At 40.8% G+C, this 23213-nt stretch overlaps 1 protein-coding gene across 1 annotated transcript; it reads left to right on the top strand.

Moving 5' to 3' along the window:
- The first annotated feature begins 8149 nt into the window (after nucleotides 1-8149).
- LOC140715671 (probable G-protein coupled receptor 139) lies at nucleotides 8150-10370 on the top strand. Its single transcript, XM_073028037.1, has 2 exons — nucleotides 8150-8219; nucleotides 9487-10370. The coding sequence occupies exons 1-2, from the start codon at nucleotides 8150-8152 to the stop codon at nucleotides 10368-10370; spliced, it is 954 nt and encodes a 317-aa protein (XP_072884138.1).
- The last annotated feature ends 12843 nt before the right edge of the window (nucleotides 10371-23213 follow it).

Raw genomic sequence — 23213 nt, 5'->3', positions numbered from 1 at the left:
TATCCCTAGAGCCAGAAATTTGATTCTTGAGCCTGAACTTCTCTATCACAATCGGTCTTTCCTTTTCTCTTTCTCCCGTTTCTAGCACCCTTGTTTTTCTTTTTCCTCAGACTCAAACTGTCATGTTTTTCTCTTTCAGCAGCTTGAATCCCCCTTTGTTTTTCTTTGTTCTCGAATTTAAGTTTCTCTAACTCGAAGTGTTCCATCCTGTACTGATTGTCCTCCGGTTTATCTTCAGGAAACGTTTCTAACACCTCCTCCTTAAACACATACGTAGATATTCAGCTATTCTACTTTGACTCTCTGCCTTCCTCATCGCCGGTTTCATCGTAATAAAACTCTGCTTTTTAGCAATGACAAACAACTCTTGTCTTCTGGCTTCCTCTAATGCCTCAGAGGTTGGTGATGCCAGAAATTCATCAATATCTGTTACAGATGATTTCCACACACAAGTCAAGCAAAAGGTAAGTAACCAATCAAAACGATGATCAATCAATCAATAAGCTCCAATAACTTTCAAATCCCGGACGAGCTCCCTATTTATGTTAGGTACCAGCAGCAATAGATCACAAATTGAGTCAGTTTCTAACGTGAAAATCATTATATTTATCAGTATCTACTCTAAAATATAGAAAATTAAACGAAATAAACAGAAGTTGACAGTGTTATGTGTGTGTGGTTCCAAAATGTCCAGCTTAGGAACAGTTCTTAAAGCCTTAAGATGACAAACTAGAAAGGTCCAGTGATCCACGGAATAAGAGAGGGGAGGAACTGGTAAATCCTCTTTAAAATGTAGAGAGGGGGCGATCACGAAGAATTCCACAAGTTCCACGTTGGGAAAACGAAGTAACAGTCGCCGAAGATCTTATCCTTCGAGTCGTACCGAAATCCACGTAGAAACATCCAAGGTGACAGTCAGGAAACATACCCCAGCACAAGTGGTTACCACAGGACATACCCGAAACTATGTAAAGGTTAACAAAAGTGGTCGCCCCAGGATACCCCAACAAAATCCACGTATGGATCATACAAAGTGGCAGTCACACATCCAATGTGCACTGTGTGCCGTTAATCAAGCAAATCCTTTGGGCATGGGAAAGTATCAGACTTTACCTATTGTTACAGCAAGCCTCTGCTAGCAGCTTGCTGCACAAACCTCCCAATCTCTTTCTCTCTCTCTCCTTTCCGAAAGTTCCAGCAGTTATACTAACGTCATAGTGCCGCCTCGTCCAGGCGTTTTAATGTGACACCCACAGAAAAGGAAGCCGTAGTCACGTAACACTGGAGTTTGGAAGAATGAATGGCAATTCCGTTGAACCCTATCCAATATTGATAGCGCCGGATGGAGTGCACAAGGTCCGGCCTCAGAACAGGACAGTCTTTAAAAGGTGGAGGAATTTCATTAGCCAGATTGTTATGAATCTGTGGAATTCATTCCCATAGACTTGTGGAGACCGAGTCAATGAGTATTTGAAGCGGACATTCATTGATATTTAAGGACATCAAGGGTTATAGAGAAAAGGCACAAGAATGGAGTTGAGAGGGAAAATAAATCAGCCGATGAAATGACGGAGCAGACCCAATAGGGCGAATAACCGAACTCTGCTCCAAAATCTCAGGGTCGTATGGTCTTCGATTGAAGGTAATTATGCCATATATACCCTTCACTACCTAATCCTCCTTTTGCCTTGTTCGGGTATTACTGGACATCCCCGCAGGGTCTTCTCTCCACAACTCACGGGACCCGACTCTTTAATGTATTTATTAACCCCACAGACACCCTTCTATCGTCAGCTCTTCTCCACACTCTCTCCCCTCCAACTCCTCTAAGTTTTCTCTCCATTCTACTGCCCCTTTCAGTCCACCTTCTCATCTCCAAGCTCCTCATTCCCTCACTCCCTCTACAGTGAAACCCTGGTATATTTCACTCAGACACACACAGGCACATTCCAAACCCACCACCAACTCTGTTCCAGTGACATTCGCGATTCGCTCACACTGCCAGGAATCAGACTGCCTCCGCTTTTTCGTCCGTCAGCACTTTTTCTCAGTCTCTCTGACTGCTGTATGCAACGTTCCTGGCTGAGGAACAGCCGGACACCATAACAATTCACTCAGAATGCAGTACATATTGCACTGAAATGCTGAAATACAGAGGGCACAATGCGAGAGAGAGAGAGAGAGAGAGAGAGAGAGAGAGAGAGAGAGAGAGAGAGAGAGAGAGAGAGAGAGAGAGAGAGAGAGAGAGAGAGAGAGAGAGAGAGAGAGAGAGAGAGAGAGAGAGAGAGGGAGAGAGAGAGAAAGAGAGAGGCAGTGAGAATGATCTGTGGGATTTACTTTCTGACTGTAAGAGCTTGTGATTCTTACGTTTCAGCTTACCTCGACGCCAAGTGCACTAATCAATTTGCAGAACCAATTTGTCTGTCGAGATTAACAGAATGGTTGACTATTTTATTTGTCTTTCGTTCATTCGCTCAAACTGCTACTGGGAGCAAAATCACCACATATTTTAAATGGAAAACTAAATTGCAGCTTTCGAAACTTGCAAGAAAATCGTCTTTACAAGAAAACTTACAAGCAAGAATCCAGGAGAAAGCCAAAATATAGCTGTAACCATAAGTATCCCAAGTAGAGAGGAATCAGATTCTGAAGTGATTACAGACACCATATACGTATACTATATTGTTGCGTAACAGTCTATCTGCTGAGCAAAGCCCTTAACAGTGTTGTGGATGAGAAGAATCTTGGGGCCATGTTTATAGTCCTTGAAAGTAGCGACACGACATGACAGAGTGGTTGAGAGGGCATATGAACTGCTGTCTTTATTAATAGAAACATAGAAACATAGAGCCTGCATAAACATAAACTTCGAGCCTGCACCGCCATTTAGTATGATCATGGCTGATCATCCAACTCAGAACCCTGAACCTGCTTTCTCTTCATACCCCCGATCCCTTTAGCCACAAGGGCCATATCTAACCTCCTCTTAAATATAGACAATGAACCGGCCTCAACTGTTTCCTGTGGCAGAAAATTCCACAGATTCACCACTCTCTGTGTGAAGAAGTTTTTCCCTCATGTCGGTCCTAAAAGGCTTCCCCTTTATCCTTAAATTGTGACCCCTCGTTCTGGACTTCCCCAACATCGGAAACAATCTTCCTACATCTAGTCTGTCCAATCCCTTTAGAATTTTATACGTTTCAATAAGATCCCCCCTCAATCTTCTAAATTCCAATTTATTACTGGAAACATTTAGTTCACGAAGGTATGTTGCAACTTTATAAAGCACAAGTGCCGCTGCATCTGGAGTGTTGCGTACGCTCCTGGTCACCCCATTACCGGAAATATCTCCTGGCATTGGAGAGGGTGCTGAAACCGCTTACAAGGATGTTGTCTGTATTAAAGCGCATGTGCTGTAACGAGAAGTTGGTCAAACCTATGTTGTCTTCTTCTGGAGTGACAGTGGGTGAGGGAAGATCTGATAAAAGTTGATAAGATTATGAGAAGAGTAAATAGAGTAGACAGACAATTTTTTTCCAGAGGTTGAAGTGTCTAATACCAAAGAGCAGTACTTTAAGGCAAGAGAGGGTAAGTTCAAACATAGAGAGTGGTGGATACCTGCAGTACGCCAACTGGGGTGCCCGTACAGGCAGATACATTAGTGACTTTGATGAGACATTTAGATAGGCATATGAATGTGAGAAAACAAGAGGGATGTGGATATTGAGTAGGGATATAGGACTTAAATCAGTTGGCCTTTTCATTATAAATTTATTTAGCTCGGCTCAACATTGCTGGCCGAAGGAACTGTTCCTATGCTGTACTGTTCCCGAAGATTCTGGTGTCGGATAAAGTAATGCTGAAAGCCATTCTGGTGTGTGTGTGTGTGTGTGTGTGTGTGTGTGTGTGTGTGTGTGTGTGTGTGTGTGTGTGTGTGTGTGTGTGTGTGTGTGTGTGTGTGTGTGTGTGTGTGTGTGTGTGTGTGTGTGTGTGTGTGTGTGTGTGTGTGTGTGTGTGTGTGGTTGGACTTTCCATTTGTCTAACTCGGCAAATTGGAGTCAATTTACCGATATGTTCGACCTCGGAGGGTATGTCTCCGAAGATGCTGCCATATCCCAAAGGAAGACCATAATTCTAATGACAAACTCGCCCTTTGCAAACAGAGACAATGATCCAAATGTTTGTCTAGCCCAGCGAGTGATACACAGTGGTTTGGTATAGACGGGCCGGCGCAGCAAAATAATCAGACCAGGATGTAATGCAGAGAATCAGAGTAATACTTAATAATTTGATGCCAGCTGCGGTATTAACACTTTTTCCCTTGCTGCTACTCCTTTATCCAACGGCGACTGACGTTTTGGGCACTTTAATCACATCTAGACATAATGCTGAGCTGGGCGGAGATGTTGCTCATGGAGCTCAATCCAGTAAAGTTGTGAAGTAATTCAGTTCATTATGTCGATCCGACAAGGTTACTGACGGATTACTGGCAGTGTGGACGATCAGTGGGATATTGGCGTCACTCAACTTCACCCACCCCACCACTGAATTGTTCCCAGAACCTACAGACATTGTCTCGGAATCCTCATCTCATATTCTCGATATTTATCTCTTATTTATTTAATATTATTACCTTATTTTCCTTTTCGTATTTGCACAGTTTGTTGCCTTCGCACATTGGCTGTTTGTCTCTCTTGTTGTGGGGGATGGGTTCGCTTGATTCTGTAATGTTCCTTTGTATTTTTCTTGAATCCTCGTTCCAACACAATGAGTACATGTTTTTATATGATGACATATATGTACTTTGATAATAAATTTACATTGAACTTTAACGTACTTCCAGCACTGTCACGCAACTGGACTTCTAATGAATGAATGAATGAATGAATGAATGAATGTGAAAGCAGTAATGACGACATAATAGTTCGGTGAAGTACACGTTCATGCATTATGGAAGAAAGAGTAAAGGCGCAGAAAGATTCAACCCTGAACCAGAGAGAGTAACTTTTCCTTTCGGGTAGGTTGGCAAGAGCTGTTCGGGTGGGGTTAAACTAATTTGGCAGGAGGGTGGGAACCAGAGTGGTCATACTGACGATGCGGTAGCTCGGTTACATACAGAGGCAATGTATAATCAGGTGAGGCTGATGACAGGACAAAGTTGCATTCAACATGATGAGTTGCAATGGAAAGGCGGACAAAATCGAAAAAGGCGAATAGAGGACTAAAGGTGTTATATTTGATTATACGGTGTATAAACAATAAGCTGGATGAGCGCTGAACATAGTACTTTAACACATGCATGATGTTGTAGGCATCACTGAATAATGGCTTAAGGGAAGCTTAATGCCCAAGGATACACATTGTACCGAATGGACAGGCGGGAAGGCAGAGGGGACGGGGTTGCTCTGTTATTAAAAATGAAATCAAATCATTAGGACGAGGTGACATAGGGCCAGAAGGAGTAGAGCCTCTGTGAATATAGCCAAGGAAATGCAAAGTTGAAAACACCCTGATCTGAATTGCATACAGACCCCAAAAAGGAGTAATAATGCTGTCTACAAATTACAAGAGGAGCTAGTAAATAAATGGCAAAAGGGCGATGACATAATAGTCGTGGGGGACGTCAATATAGATACAGGTTGAGAAAATCAATTTGGTGCTATTTTCCGAAGGGAAAATTTCTTCAATGCCCACGAGATAGCTTTCCAGAGCAGGTCGTGATTCAGGCTATTAGGGGATCAGGTATTCTGAGTTGGGCGTTGTGCAATTAACCTGAATTGATTAGACTGCTCAAGGTAAATGAACGAATTCACTTTGAAATCTGCAAGGGAGAAGCTAAAGTCAGATGTATCAATATTACAGAAGTAAAGGGAATTTCATAGCCATGCAAGAGCAGTTGGCCAGAATTGATAAGAAAACAACGGATGATGTCAGAGTAGGAATGGCTGGAATTTTTGAAAGCAATTCGGAAGAGGAGGAAGTATTTTAAAGGATTCTTTATCTTGTTATTTCCTGCTCTCGTTGTATTTGTGTTTTGAGTTTGTTGTCATCTACACACCGGATGATTTCCATTGATCTTGTTATAGTTACTACTCTGTAGCTTTGCTGAACATGGCAGCAGGAAAATGTATCCCAGGCTGACGTATAAATGCGCTAATAACAATATCTACTTTTAACTTTGATTTGAATGTTGCAATCGAATTTGAATGAGTCTTCATTCTGGTACAAAAATACGTGGTTTACAATTATGGCTATCATGCCAGGAACATGCTGAATCCTATCTATCTATCTATCTATCTATCTATCTATCTATCTATCTATCTATCTATCTATCTATCTATCTATCTATCTATCTATCTATCTATCTATCTATCTATCTATCTATCTATCTATCTATCTATCTATCTATCTAACTATCTATCTATCTATCTCTCTATCTATCTATCTATCTATCTATCTATCTATCTATCTATCTAATTACTTATTTCTTTAATTCTTTTACCTACGTATTTGCTTATCTATTTAGTATTTGCACGATGGTTCTTTTTCAGTCCTTGTTACTGTGCAGTTTTGCCTTGGTAAAATTGTTTTTCATTGCATTTAATTTGGACTTTCGCATGTAAATGAATCTCCAGGTTGTCTGTAGGTACTTTGAATATAAAGCAACTGTGAACTTTGCACTTTGCCTGTGTGGTGTACCTGAGGTTTCCCCGTTTACTTACACGTGTGTCATACGCCTCTGAATATGCGCCATTTTTACACCTGACCAAATTCAAGACAGCGTTAAAATTCACCCGTTGTGTATCTCCCCGATGTGTTTGAGTTCATTAACTCTTATTGACTGCACCAACTGCTGATTCGGCATTATTAAACTGGCACTGAGTTGTCCCTGTGCTCTTACACATGTGCCTCAGATTTCTGAAGTCGGCATTAACTTCATCTGTGTGCAGGCAGATTTTTGCCTCCCCCGTTTCTGCCGAATGGCTGAACGTCATAAGAACATAAAGATGCGGATCCCGAGGCTATTCTGCCCATAATCTTTGACACACTAATTGATCAAAAACCGATCAACCTCTGCTTTAATGACTTGGTTCCACAGCGGTCTGTGGCAATAAACGATTGAAGTATGAATAGAGCCTAATGGCTCTGGGTCTATATCCTCTGGAGGTTTGAAGAATGGTGCCGGAGAATGATCTGACTGAAACCTATCGAATATTGAAAGGCCTACATTGGGTTGAAATGGAGAGGATATTACCCACAGTTGTGGAGTGCAGGACCAGCGGGCACAACATGAGAATTGCATTTTGTCCATTTTGGGCAGAGATGCAGAGAATATCTCTGTGGAATTAATTGCCTCAGACGGCTGTGGAGAACAAGTCACAAGGTGCATTTTAAGTGGAGTGATATGTTCCTGACTTCCATGGGCGTCAACGGTTTCGAGAGGAAGTCAGGAGAACGGGGTGGTGAGCGATGATAAATCAGTCACGATTGAAAGGCAGAACAATTTAAATGGGCTGAATGGCCTAATTCTGTTTCTCTGACATCTGGTCATATGTCACATGCTTGGCTTATCGGGTGTTTGTATTAGCGAGTAGGTCTGTAGGTGTACCTAATAAAGCCGCCACTGTCTGTATGTATACTATATATTTACATATATGTGTATATATACACACATAACATATATAATATATATTTAATATACAAATATCGTTTGTATAATCAATTCATATTACACATCATATTGGTGTCTTCGGCATGACAAGGTCGGGAAGTGAATAGCAATTTTTGAATATTGCAGATTAAGAATTAAGTATGCATACACCACGTTCCCCCATCCACCTCTCCTTCCCCCACCCAACACAGCCTCATAGTAACGCGAGAAGAACAGCAGGGATTTTCGAATTCACGAGGTCATTTCAACGGGGTTGTTACCAAATCTATTCGTTCGTTAGCTGTTAGCAATGGTAATTGTGACGTCAGTCATTATGTTTGTTCCCTGACTGTATTTTAAATTAATGTCATTCCCCATGATTGAATTGTAAACAGCATGAGTTATTTAACTGACTTCCGCGGTTGAGCGTCAAGTATATTCAGGACTCCTTCCGAAATCGACAATAGAGCGATTGATGCGCGGAACTGGTCACGGAAAATGCACGCCCCTCCTAGAGGCCTGGTGTACGCAATTTACTACACGGCTCTTGCAGTGATCGCGGTTCCAGGTAAAACATTTCTTACTGTTTTAACATTTTGAGTCTTACGCTTCAAGCTCTTCTGACCTTTATGAATTGAATAACTGCCACGTGATTGGCTGAGCAGATATTTGTATCAAAGAGCAAGTCTACAGCTGTACCTAATAAGTTGGCCACTGAGTGCTTTCATACATTATATGTTTTAAATAAGTACATATAATATTTATTACATATACAGTACCGTGAAAAAGTCTTCGGCACATAGTCTAGGGTGCCTAACGTTTTTTGCAGAGTACTGTATCTACGAAATTGAGCTATAAACGTGCGCTAACTATATATATATATATATCTTTATATATTGCTAAGACTTTTAGACCGAGCTGTTTATAATCTATAGACATGAGTTATACATCAAGTCATATGAATTCATACCACTATGTTCTTCATGACAAGATCGATAGGAACGGCGTAACAATGTATAGAGGGTAATTTGACTGCATTAGTTTTAGGCATTTATCTTGACACACTAAACATGCAGCAGCTATTTGGCAAATAATAGAACAATTTAAATGTTGACAACACGCCGCAGTTCTTTACCACTGTATTAATGTTTGATCTAATTTTCAACTCTTTATGCACTGATTTCGCCTTATTTAGGACGATTACTGACATTTTCTGAAGTGTGTTAACTCTGGAGAATAGAGAATTTACACTTGTCTTAGATTTCGGGTTTAACCAATTGTTATTTGAGTTTCTGTCGCCGTCCTGTCAGCTTGAGCCGGTCAATCCATTCTCACCTGTACCCTTTCAGTACCAAGGCGCTTCGTCTGCAGATCTGATGCCCACTGGATATGATTTTTGTTCTTCTGGAGACTATTGTGTGTGAAAATTCTTGAAGAACGTCAGTTTCTGAGATACTCAAACCACCCCGCGTGGCACAAACAATTACTCCACTATCATGATCCTTCAGATCGCGTGGCTTCCCTACTCTGATATTTGGTCTGATCAAGAGTTGAACCTCCTGAACAGCGATACCCATTTTTAAAAAAATGCGATAATCTCTACCAGTAACCGAGGGTTCCCTTGCCTTCATGTTGTAAACACCGCCACTTGCCATGTCTACATGTTTTAATGCATTGAGTTGTTTGCACGTGATTAGCTGCTCAGGCGTGTACTTGTGCAGTTGTACTTAATAAAGTGGACCCAGAGTATATATTTAATAGCCGTACATTAATTAATCAACCCACTTCCACTGTGGGTATGTTCTTTCATCAATCTCCAATTCTTTTCCCCACAGTTAATATAGTGGCCATTGTGATCCTGTCCCGAGGAAACTGCGGTCTGTCCAGATGTATCAGCAGGTACCTCGTGTCCATGGCGGCGACGGATCTTCTGGTAATTATCACCGCCGTGATATTAAACCGCATTCCCGCTATTTACTTTCCCGGTAGTTTCCTATCCATCACACCCGTGTGCAGTTTAAGCATTGCGTTAATTAACGCCGCCACGGACAGTTCGGTTTGGTTAACGGTGACGTTCACCTTTGACCGATATGTCGCCATCTGTTGGCAGAAACTCAAAGCAAATTATTGCACCCACCGAACCGCTGGAATTGTCGTCTCTATCGTCTGCACTTTGGGCTGCGTGATTAACATTCCCTGGTTCTTTTTGCACGAACCAATGTACGTCATTGACAACGTACCCTGGTATTGCAAACAGAAGGACGTTCGTTATTCTTTTATCCTCTGGACAATATTTGATTGGACCGATCGCATCCTGACTCCTTTGCTCCCGTTCCTGCTTATTCTCTCGTTCAACGCTCTGACTGTCAGACACATTCTAGTAGCCAGTCGGGCCCGTAAGAGACTCCGTTGTTGCGCCACGGGAGAGAAGCAGATCGACGTGGAGATCGAAAACCGTAGAAAGTCCATTCTCTTGTTATTTGCGATCTCGGGATGTTTCATCCTTCTCTGGATTCCGTATGTTATCCACTTCTTCGTTCAACGATTTCAAGTTGGTTATACAATTAATGGCTACAACGATCCCAGGTTCATCCTGATGGAAATTGCCAATATGCTTCAGATGTTGAGTTGCTGCACAAACACGTTTATCTACGCAGTGACTCAAAACAAATTCCGGAAAGAGTTGAAGGTGCTGATGAAATGTATTCGGAACATTTGATATTCTATGGCTAAGTCTCAAAAGTCGCAGGTTCCTGAGAAAAGAAAAAAAATGCATCAAATGTGCAAACCCCTCCGTTTGAACAAAATATAAATTTACTCCATACTTTAGGCGGAATTTTAATTGCAATTTAGTCCGTCATTATTTAGCGAAAATAATGACTTAAGAGTCTGTTTTTACATATTGTTTAAAAATTAGGCATCAATGTCCTCCCACTATTCCCTCTCTCCACGTTCCGCAGTGTTCGCTCCCTCCGTGATTTACTTGTCCATTTGTCACTCCCCTCCGATCTCCCTTCGGGCAGTTATTTCTACGAGAGAACGAAATGCCACACCTGCCCATTCACATCCTCCCTTATCACCATTCAGGTCCAGAAACCGTCCTTCCAGTTGTTTTTAACACTTCACCGCTGTGTCTGTCAGGGTCATCTGCTGTATCCAAGGCTCCTGCTGCGACTTCCGGTATATCGGTGAGACCCGACGTAGAGTGGGATGCCCTTCACTCAATCTGGTACAAGCAGGATTTCCCGCTGGCCAAACATTTTAAGCCCTGTCCCCATTCCCTTTCCAAAATTTCGATTAATGACCTCCTCTACTGCCACGATGTGCCCATTCTGAAGATGGAGAACGATTGCCTCATATTCTGCATGGATAGCTTCCAGCCTGAAGGTGTATACAAGGATTTCTCGAACTTCCGATAACCTCTTTCCGTCCCCTTCTCTTCCCCCATTTCTCTATATAATCTGCTCTTAACACTTCTCGTTTCCTCAAATTCCTATCACTTCCCTCTGGTGCCCTTTCTCCTTGACTTTTTCCAATGGTGTACTCCCTTCTCCTACCAGATTCCTTCTTTCCCTGCCTTCTAACTTTGTACCTGTCGCCTCTCAGCTTCTTATTTCATCGCCCTCTCCCATTCACTCACCTTCACCCTCACCTGAGTTGACGGATCACTTTCGAGTTTCTCTCCTTTCCCTGCCTCGCCTTATTATTCTGGAGTCTTCGCCCTTTTTTTCCCAGTCCCGATGAAAGGCCTCGGCCTGTTCTGTCAAAAATTTATTCCCTTCCATAGATGCTTCTTGACCTACTGTGTTTCTGCATTTTGTGTGGTTGGCTCAACTTGCCACCGTCTAAAGAAATCTTGTATTCCTGATCTATCGGTTCCTGTTCGACACCAATAAAATATCTCACACAAGTGTTTTCGATCGCAGAATAATAAAACAGCGCATAAAATGCAATTTCACAATGATCATGGGGCCTTTTGCATGATTCCAGTTTGGACATGCATATTGAGAAGGTTATTAAATGTCAGCAGGCTTTTCTTCATAAAGACACCTCCTTTAAAACTAATACTCTAATCCTCTAATACTCTAGTTCGACAATTCCAAACTGGGGAAAAGTCTCAGAGCCTCTACACAAGCGAAGCATAGACCCAGAGAGTAGTTGATATAAGCAGCGCACAAACAGGCCACTCTTTCCTGCAATAATTTAACGCACAGTCCTCTGCAAACGTGTTTGGCACATATATGTTGCTCGGGTGCTTGATACCTCTGCACACTAGTGTATTTGTCAATGTGGTCTCTACTTAGAATTTAATGACAATGGAGAGGTTTCACCTCCCATTTTATGGGATACTCTGAAGGCGGTCTTAAGAGGGAAAATTATAGCGATATCTTCATATAAGAAAAAATAGGAATAAAACATTAGAAGAATTTCAAAATAGGCTGAAGGAACTAGAGAATAAACACAAATTGAATTTGGCACAGGATACATTAGGGAAAATTAAAGGAATTAGGAATGAAATAAATAATTTGGCAATGCAAGAAATTAGGAAAAACTTAATGTTTCTGAAACATACATTATGAAAGTGGATCGAAATCTATGAAAATACTGGCGTGGAAACTGGAAAAAAAAGATAGCAGAAAACACAATTCATAGAATTAGGGGCCCAAGAACGAAAATGATAAAAAATAAGCCAAGTAAAATTCAAGAAGCTTTTGAAGTGTTTCACAAAACGCTATATTCCAAAGTTCCAGGGGGAAGCATAACCCAAATTGACAACTTCTCGAATTCTCTAGAGTTACCCACTTTAAGCGAAGAACAAAATAGAAGGATGACTGCTGACATAACTGAAGTTGAATTAAAAGCTGCAATTAGTAGGCTTAAATTAAGCAAGTCACCAGGATCAGATGAGTATACGGCAGAGTGGTGCAAAGAATATAAAATGAGTTAATTCCTGTTTTACTCCCCACACTAAACTGGGCTCTAAAAAAGGCACAAATGCTACCCAGTTGGAAGGAAGCGATAATCTCAGCTATACCGAAAGAAGGCAAGGATAAAATAGATTGCGGGTCATTTAGACCAATATCCGTTCTTAATGTAGATTATATGTTATTTACCTCCATCATGGCCAATAGATTAGAGGAGTTTCTACCCATACTGATAGGTAATGATCAGACAGGTTTTATACGACAACGCCAGACTCAAGACAATATACGGACACTTCACATTATGGATCATATACAAAAAAAAAATCGGAGCAATAGTGATAAGCATGGACGCTGAAAAAGCATTAGATTCGGTTAATTGGAATTTTCTTTTACATAGATTTGGTTTCCAAGACACAATTATTAAAACTATACAGACACTATATGACAATCCTACTGCTAGGATTAAAATCAATGGACATTTATCAAATAGTCTTACCCTAGAAAGGGGCACGAGACAGGGTTGTGCATGGTCACCACTACTCTTCGAGTTATATCTGAAACCATTAGCTCAATACATCAGACAAAATGAAGATATCAGGGGAATTACTATTAAAGGGACAGAACATAAATTGTCTGATTATGCGGATGACATTTTGATCTGTCTAGGGCAACTAACATACTCTTTACCTAAATTGATGCAATCCTTTGAACAATATGGTTAATTATCAGGATGCAAGATCAACATAGATAAAACCCAATTACTTTCATATTACTATAGCCCACCAAGAGAAATTGAAAGTCGATACCCCCGGGCATGGCACACAGGGTCTTTCAAATATTTGGGCATCATCATGCCAAAAGATTTGGCAAAATTATCGGAATGTAATTATCAACCTTTATATATATAAAGAAATTAAGGAAGATGTGGCAAGATGGAGCCTGATTCCTTTTTTCAGTCTCAGTTCAGGGATTGAGTCTATTAATATGAATATACTGCCCAGACTGTTATATCTCTTTCAGACCCTACCAATAGAGATTAATCAAAATCAATTCAATGAATGGAACAAGATGCTATCAAGGTATATTTGGCAGGGTAAAAGGCCTAGAGTTCGTCTCAAAACTTTGCAATTAGTAAAGGAAAAGGGGGGATGGGGCTTGCCTTCTCTTAGAGGTTATTATTTTGCAGCACAGTTGAGAGCTGTGATATGTTGGTGCAACCCATCATATGACGCTCAAAGTAAAAACATTGAGGAGCGGGTACTTCCCATCCCCATACAAGCAATTTTGGCTGTTAACAACCTGCAACGGTACATAAATACTATTGATAACCCATGGGTGAAATTGACTCTTAAAATGTGGAAAACTACTATAAAAGAATATAATCTAGAGGGAGATATTGCAATTCTTAAATGGTGTGCATTTGACACTGATTTTACACCAAATAAATTGGATGCTAGATTTAAGGACTGGTCAGATAAAGGAATAACAGTTCTTTGTAACATAATGAAAGAAGGAACACTGTTCAGTTTTGAAATGCTTAAAGAGAAGCACTTATTAGAAAAACAAGATTTTTATCGGTATTCATAGATGCGACAGTATGTTAATAAGACGCTTAAAATGTAACCATGGCAAATACATGCTTGATAGAGCACTTTAGAAAAGCATATAATTCAGAAAATGGTAGTAGAATCATTTCAAGCATGTATAAAGTGTTGTCAAATCTTAAAACACATTCGACTTCATACATTAAAACAAAATAGGAGAAGGAAGGAGGGATAATTATATCTGAGGAAGAATGGACAACAATATGGAGATATCAATGGGAGTGCACCAATTCACAGAAATGGAGGGAGTTTGGATGGAAAAACTTGATAAGATATTTTATTACACCCTCTCAGAAATCCTATTATGATGGCAACCTTCCTGTTTGCTGGAGAAATTGTGGAAATCAAAATGCAAATCATTATCATATTTTTTGGGACTGCCCTGCTATCAAAAACTATTGGAGGGGGATACACAATACCCTACTTCTTTAAATATGAAATACCCTTGGAGAGTAAGACCATATATTTGGGATATATACCTCAAGAATGGTTGGAAAGATATGAATATTTAATGAATATACTGTTGGTGGCTGGTAAAAAGACTCTTACTAGGAAATGGTTATCACAGGAGAGCCCAACTTTAAATACATGGATGGAAATTACAATGGACATTTACAAAATGGAGAAGATAACAGCATCTGTTAATCATAATCTGGAACAATCTGATTCATACTGGGAAAAATGGTTTAACTACATAATGCCTCATAGGCCTGATTTTATTCTCACAAATAAATGACTCTGTTGTAAAAAAAAGATTACTCCCTACTTGTACATAGTTATTTCCTTTTGCTTGTTTTTTCTTGGCACTCTTTTCTATGTGTTTACCCCAGATAAATACTTTGTGGAGATTTTGTGATATATATGATTATATGATATATCTGTACAATGTCTGAAATACATCTTATGGAAATGTTTGTTTGATGAACTTCAATAAAAAAACAAATGTCAAAAAAAAGAAGATTGCATCATTTACTCTTGCTGATGATAGCTAAAGGTAAGAAATGTCGAAAAAGCTCCGAAGCCAGTGAGTACTTAAAATATCACGAGGAGGTTTTCTTCGCTGGACTACAATCTTCTTATCTGCAGCCAGGCCTGCCAACCAGACTTTCCGTGTGTTTTTTTTCCGTAAGGGAAAGGTGAGACTCATCATTTAGAAGACGGACAACGTGTCCATTGGTAGTTGTATCCCGTTCTGTAAGATAACTTTCCCTCACAAACCAAAAACCCCTGGACATTCCTGGGCAACAAGAATAAAAGGGACAACAGTCCTGTTGGGGCAAAATGAGCAAGATGGGTCAGGAAACATTCTCATCTGATGTCTAATTCTCGGTGTTAGATATGCTGCATTGGGTTTTTCGAAGTAGCAGCATTATCCCAAATCGTATCCCAGTCCAAGTCTTTTCACAATTCAGATGTGTCCCTATCACAGGTTTTCATTCCTTATGAGGGCATATATTTCTGGGAGTTTAATTTATTATAGATATAGGACACTATCTGTTGTGGAACACTCTGTATCCAACTTAAAATAGGTAAAATTGGTAAATAACAGCTTGGATGGAAAAAAAAAGCCGGTGGTCCTTCTTCCAAAAGCTGATGATAAGGCAAACTTAAAAACCATTTAAAAACTGGCATCCTATCAGTAATGGTCATTTCGTTTGAAATTCTATATCTCTATATTTACTTACTCTGTATCTCTCTATCTATCTCTCTATCTATCTATCTATCTATCTATCTATCTATCTATCTATCTATCTATCTATCTATCTATCTATCTATCTATCTATCTATCTATCTATCTATCTATCTATCTATCTACGATCTAACTTTATTTACCTATTTGTTTATCTATGGAACGATCTTTTCGTTTATGTATGTATGTATTCATTCATTTATTTCCTCGAACAGCGTGAAGGAAGTTTTTCAAATCTTTCGAGCTCTCCGCCCCGGCAACTCTGGACAACCGCGATTTAAGTCTCAGCTGATCACGGGGCATTTCACACTGTCCTATTAATCTACCCGGTACGTCTTTGAACTGTGGGAGAATCCCAGAGTAACAGGGGTAACCTCAAATCTTGTCAGGGGAAACAAACAAAGACAACGGCGCCGGGAAATGAACTTCGAATCCCAACGTCTGGGTTGTAATAGCGTCACCTAACGGCTATGCTACAGTGGCGCCCAGCCTCTAAGACACTGGCCAGTGTCGCTGTCTCGTCTTAAGCTGTCGTCAGAGGGAATTCGTCATGGCGCCCACTGGTGTAATGACAGTATAGCAATTTTTAAGAAATAAACTAAGTGGAGCCTGAAGATTCTGGCTGTTATTTTTGTTATTTATTGTTGCTCTGTATGATGTTCTATACTGAATGGTCAATTATTAAGTACATATGCACACCTACTCGTTAATGCAATCATGTAATCAGCCAATCAGATGGAAACAGCTCAATTAATAAAAGGATGCAGAGATGGTCAAGTGGTTCAGTTGTTGATCAGACCAAATATCGGAATGGGGAAGAAATGAGATCTCAGTAACTTTGACCGTGGAATGATGGTTGGCGCCAGTAAGAGAGATTTGAGTATCTCAGTGTATAGACCACAGAACAGTACAGTTCAGCAAATATCCTTTTGGGCCAACATGTTCTGCGGTCTCAATTGTGTCAAAATAGCTAACTGAGATAATCTCTTCTATCTACCCGATATCCGTATCTTTTCATTTTCCTCGCACTCATGTGACTATCTGAATGTCTCTTCAAATTCTATAAGGTATACAGATACCGACAATTCTCTGTGTAAAAACCTGGCCCCTTGCACCTCCTTTGAAATTAAACCTGGCTAAAGAATTGTAGCAGGGGTCAGGGTGTTAGATTTATCGATAATTTGGACCATCTCTGGTGCGATGTGACCTGTAAAAAGGGAGGGGTTGCACATAAATCCGTGCGGGACCAATATTCTTGAGAGTAGTTTTACTAGAGCTGTTGGAAGTGGTTTAAACTAATACGTCAGTGGGATGGTAACAAGTATGGTAGAGCTGAGGATGGACCAGCAGTTTGACAAGAAGCTGATGAATATAACGTCAAGGTAAGGAAGGCCAAGCGAATGATTGGGTACAAGTTCCAGAGCAGGGAGTTAAATTGTTGCACAGAGGCAAAATACAAAAATAGTGAAGAATGCAAGACTGTAGGTATGGTATTTTAGTGTGCAATCGCGATAAGAAGTGAAAACACATGGCGCAATTAGAGATTAGTTGCTGTGATGTTGTGGGCATTAGGGAGCTGTGGCTGAAAGAAGACGATAGTTTGGTAACATCAAAGAATATACCTTGCTTCGACAGGACAGGCAGGAAGACATAGGCTGAGGTGAGGCTCTGTTGATAAAAGATCTCTAGAAAGACGTGACACAGGCTCAGAAAATGTTGAATTTCTGTGGGTGGAACTAAGAAACTACAAGCGTAAAATACCATTATGGGAATCATAAATAGGTCTCCAAATAATAGCCAGGATGTTGGGTTGAGATTGCAAAGGGGGCTGGAAAAGGCATGTATTAAGGGTAATCACACAATTATAATGGTGGACATCAATATCCAAAGGGATAGTAAAATCAGGTTGCTGTCGGAACGCAAGAGAGACAGTTTGCTGAATGCCAACGGGATGGATTGTTAGAGCAGCTTGTGCCTCAGGCTGTTTGGGGAATAACTAATGGGTGTTGTGTAATATCCCAAGTATTATTAGGGAGTTTAACGTGACAGAACTCCAAGCAGTCACTGATATAAATAGGATTGAATTCATAGGTTTGAATTTTGGAGGGAGAAGCATCAGTCACATGTATCAGTATCGCAAATGGATAAAGGGAATTGCAGAAGCATGAGACAGGAGCTTGCTCTCTTTGGATTGGAGAGGGATATTGGTAGTGTTGACGGCAGTGCAGAGATGGCTGATGTTTCTGGGAATAGTTTACAAGCTGCAGGTTCGATATGCCCACAGAAGAAGAAGTTTTCAAATGGTGGAATGAGGCATCAAGGGAAGTTGGCGATCGCAAAAAGCCAATGAAAGGGCACATAAGGCAGCGAAAATGAATGAGAAGTTGGCTGATTGTGAAGCTTTTAAAATCCAACAAAATATAACCAAGCTATAAGGAGGAAAAAAGATGAAATATGAGGGCAACATGGACGATAATATAAATCAGGATACTTAAAGTTTTTTTTCAGTTATACTTTTTCAGTTATATAAGAGTACAAGAGAGGTGAGAGATTATATCGGACCATTGGAAAATGAGGCAGTGATGTAGTAATGGGGGGGGGGGGAAGAAATGGAAGATGAACAACAACTACTTTGTATCATTCTTCACTGAGTAAGACACCACCTGGGAGTCAGAGGTCTGTGAGTGTCAGGCGGCAGGCGTGCGTGCGATTCCTATTATAAAGGAAAAGGTGCTAGCCAAACGATAAAGTTTTAACGTGGATGTCATCTGTGCCAGATGGACTACATCATAGAGTCCTGATAGATGTTGCTGAAGTGTTAACTGATGTTCCAGTCATGACCTTTGAAGAATCACATGATTATGTCATGGTCCCGGAGGACTGGAAGATTGAAAATATCACCCAATTATTTTACAAGGGAAAAAGGCAGAAAAATGGGAAGTATTGGCCAATTATCATAACCACAGTGGTTGGGAAAGTGTTGGAGTCTATTATCAAGGATGATGTTCTGATGAACTTGGAGACTAATGACAAAGAAATCTAAAGTCATCATGTTTCTGTGAAGGAAAATCTTGTCTGAGAAATCTGTTATAGTTCTCCGAGGAAGTAACAAGCAGGGTGGACAAAGGAGAGACAGTCGTTGTCATTTACTTGGAGATTCAGAAGGCATTTGATATAATGCTACACTTGAGGCTGCTTGACAAGTTAAAATCCCATGGCGATACAGTGGGACTTGCATGTATACAGGAATGGGCGATAGGCAGTAGGCAGCGAGTGGCAAAAAAATGGGCCTATTATGGTTGGGTGCCAATGACTAGTGGTGTTCTGCAGGGTTTTAGTTTTGGAACCTCTACTTTGCAAAGAAAGAATGCAGTGTTGGAAAATGTAAATAACACATTTTTGTAAAAGGAGCAATAGTGGGGACCGTTAACTAAATGGGATAAGTTTCAAACATCAGATGTATAGTTGGACTTAGGGGTCCTCGTGGAAGACTCCAAAAGGTTAGTTCACAGGTTGAATCTGTGGTAATGAAAGCGAACGCAATGTTGGCATTTATTTCAATGGGGATTTAAAATAAAAGGAAGGAGTTAATGCTGAGTCTTTAGAAAACTCTACTCAGGCCACTCGTGAAGTATGATTAGCAGTTTCGGACATCATATATGTTTTGGTAAGGGAAACAAGAAGGGTAGTAATGGAAACTATGATCATTGAAGAAGAGGAAGTACTGGCGCTTTTAAAGAATATAAAAGTGGATAAGTCACCGGTTACTAACAGGATATTCCCTAGGACCTTGAGGGAAGTGAGTGTAGAAATAGCAGGGGCTCTGACAGAAATATTTCAAGTGTCATTAAAAACGGAGATGGTGCCGGAGGATTGGCATATTGCTCATGTGGTTCCATTGCTAAACAAGTTTTCTAAGAGTAAACCTAGCAATTATCGGCCTGTAATTTTGACGTTAGTGGTGTGTAAAGTAATGGAAAGCATTCTTAGAGAAGGTACACTTAATTATCTGGATAGACAGGATCTGATTAGGAGCAGTCGACATGGTTTTGTGCGTGGAAAGTCATGTTTGACAAATCTTATTGAATGTTTTGAAAAGGTTACTAGGAAAGTTGACGAGGGTAAAGTAGTGGATGTTGTCTATATTGACTTCAGTGAGGCCTCTGACAAGGTTCCGCACGGAAGGTTAGTTAGGAAGGTTCGATCGTTAGATATTAATATTAAAGTAGTAAAATGGATTCAACAGTGGCTGGATGGGATATGCCAGAGAGTAGTGGTGGATAACTGTTTGTCAGGTTGGAGGCCGGTGACTAATGGTGTGCCTCAGGGATCTGTACTGGGTCCAATGTTGTTTGTCATTTACATTAATGATCTGGTTGATGAGGTGATAAATTGGATTAGTAAGTATGCAGATGATACTAAGATAGGTGGCGTTGTGGATAATGAAGTAGATTTTCAAGGCTTGCAATGAGATTTAGGCCAGTTGGAAGAGTGGGCTGAACGATGGCAGATGGAGTTTAATGCTCATAAGTGTGAGGTGCTACATTTTGGTAGGACTAATCAAATTAGGACATACAAGGTAAATGGTAGGGCATCGAGGAATGCAGTAGAACAGAGTGATCTAGGAATAATGGTGCATAATTCCCCGAAGGTGGAATTTCATGTGAATAGGGTGGTGAAGAAGCTTTTGGTTTGCTGGCCTTTATAAATCAGAGCATTGAGTACAGGAGTTGGGATGTAATGTTAAATTGTACAAGGTATCGGTGAGGCCAAATTTGGAGTATTTTGTACAGTTCTTTTCACCGAATCATAGGAAAGATGTCAACAAAATAGAGAGAGTACACGGAAGATTTACTAGAATGTTACCTGGGTTTCAGCACCCAAGTTACAGAGAAAGGTTGAACAAGCTAGGTCTTTATTCTTTGGATCGTAGAAGGTTGAGGGGGGACTTGATAGAGGTAATTAGAATTATGAGGGGGATAGATAAAGTTGAAGTGGATAAGCTCTTTCCATTGAGAATAGGGGAGATTCAAACAAGAGGACATGAGTTGAGAGTTAGGGGGCAAAAGTTTAGGGGTAACACGAGGGGCAACTTTACTCAGAGAGTGGTAGCTGTGTGGAACGATCTTCCAGTAGAAGTGGTAGGGGCAGGTTCGATATTGTCATTTAGAAAAAAAGGCGGATAGGTATATGGACAGGAATGGAATGGAGGGTTATGGGCTGAGTGCAGGTCAGTGGGACTATGTGAGAGTAAGCGTTCGGCGCGGACTAGAAAGGCCGAGATGGCCTTTTTCCGTGCAGTAATTGATATATGGTTATATGGTTATATCTCAGAAAGGATGTGTTGTCATTGTAGATATTCCAGAGGGGGTTCACGAGGATGATTCCGGGAATGAAGATATTAACATATGAGGAGCGTTTGGCAGCTTTGGGCCTGTACTCACTGGAATTTATAAGAATACGATGGTATCCCATGAAATCTACCGAATATGAAAGGATTAGAGGGTGAAAGGGTGGAGGTGGAAAGGATGTTTCCTCTAGTGTGGATATCCAGAACTATAAGCCACAGGCTCAAGATGGAGGGACGACCTTTTAGAATAGAGGTAAAGAGGATTTTGTTTAGAAAGAGAACAGCGAATCTGTGGAATGCTGTGCCACTGACTGCAGTGTAGGCATATTTAACACGGAAGCTGATAGATTCCTGATCGACCAGGGCACCGAAGTGTATGGTGAGAAGGCTGGTGTATGGAGTTGAGAGGGATCCGGGAGCAACTGTGATGGAATGGCGGAGCGGACTCGATGGGCTGTATGGCCTAATTTTGTTCCTATGCAGATGGTCGAATGGTCAAATGATTTCTCCTGGCATTTTCGTGACATTTTCTGCATTTGTCGTCGAATTTGTTGGTCTCTTCTTGTGTATTATCATGCATTTTTCGTTAACCATCTGGTCCTGGTCCTGTATTGCCACAAGGATCTGTTCTGCTTCTGAGAAGGCGTCGCCAGTATTAATAGGATTATTATTATTACCATAATCTTCATGGAAAGGTATAAGAGATTGACCCTCACACTCAAACAAAAAGATACATAACCGTGTTCTTGTTGAGCATCATCTGGTTCAGAAAATAAAATTTCACATAAAACTGGATAACCATTTGTAGATCACACTTGGATTAGGCAAACATAGATATGTTTATTTATTCACTTATTATTTATCTCATGGTGATGCAGCGCGAAGTAGGCCCTTTCGGACCTTGGGGACTCGCCGACCCATCAATCCCCGACAACCCCAATGCAACCCAAACCTAATTACGGTGCAATTTACAATGACCAATTCACCAACCTGGCACGTATTTGGTCTGAAGGAAGAAACCGGTGCGCCCTGGGTGAACACTCGCGGTTCACGGTGAGGACCTACAGACGACATTGAACTCTGAACTCCAGCACTCGAGCTCTATACATTCGTCTCTATAACGAAGGCGCTACCGTGGAGCCCATGAACTTGAATTTGAGTCCTAATGCTACTGTTGCACTTTTGTGGAATGCAACGCCTGAGAAATGAAAGTCTTATCCACGATGTAAATCTCAAAATCTCCGGTGGGGTTTTTACTTTCAACACACTCTCTCAATTACCTTGCCTCCTCCAGTTCTGCACAGTTCAGGAGTGGTAGGGAATTCCTAAGGCCCTCAGTCCAAAATGACCCAAAATCGTTCAAACCCATTGGCGAAAAAGTTAAAACGACGTCAGTATCCTTTGCAAGGAAACAGCACAACGCCCGGACAATATATAGAGACACGTGGAGCTTATAGGTGAATATGGCAGGCAGCAGGCCCTGAAACAGGTGCCCAATTCCCAATTTTGTCAGCGATTACGTAGAGAAATAGATAAATTTCTTCTCAAAGCCTTTTAATCGGAAGTAGAGTATTGTGCCTATATACAGCTTGGGCGTCTAAGACTTCTGCACAGCACTGTATCTCTCAACGTGGAGCAGAGAACGAGCCTGTAAATCTGGTTGGAGTAAAAAATATTAGAAACGGCGAAGGTGGATTTTCGCTGGAGAAGTGTGCGACAGGTGCAAAGAAGGAATGCCTGGGGCGGGGTTCACATCGAAGCAGAGACATCTAGCCCAAGATATCGGACAAAGTATTTTAATTCCAAATAATTGGCTTATTGATCATTACATAATCTCTCTATTCCCATCGCCCGCTCTGCCACTTTTTCCCAGCCATAATACTGAGATAAAGTGGCAGAGCCCTCTCAGTCCACATCAGAGACTTATATCATAATCAGGGTTATCATCACTCACATATGTCATTAATTATTTTTGAGGTAGTTGTACAGTGAA

The sequence above is a fragment of the Hemitrygon akajei genome, chromosome 24 (assembly GCF_048418815.1).
Source record: "Hemitrygon akajei chromosome 24, sHemAka1.3, whole genome shotgun sequence".
Lineage (NCBI taxonomy): Eukaryota > Metazoa > Chordata > Chondrichthyes > Myliobatiformes > Dasyatidae > Hemitrygon > Hemitrygon akajei.
This window is presented reverse-complemented; position numbering and strand designations above follow the sequence as displayed.

Coding starts and splice junctions, on each gene's coding strand:
- LOC140715671 (XM_073028037.1), top strand. CDS start 8,150: ATGCACGCCCCTCCTAGAGGCCTGGTGTACGCAATTTACTACACGGCT. Junction 8,220..9,486: donor TGCAGTGATCGCGGTTCCAG/GTAAAACATTTC, acceptor TTTTCCCCACAG/TTAATATAGTGGCCATTGTG.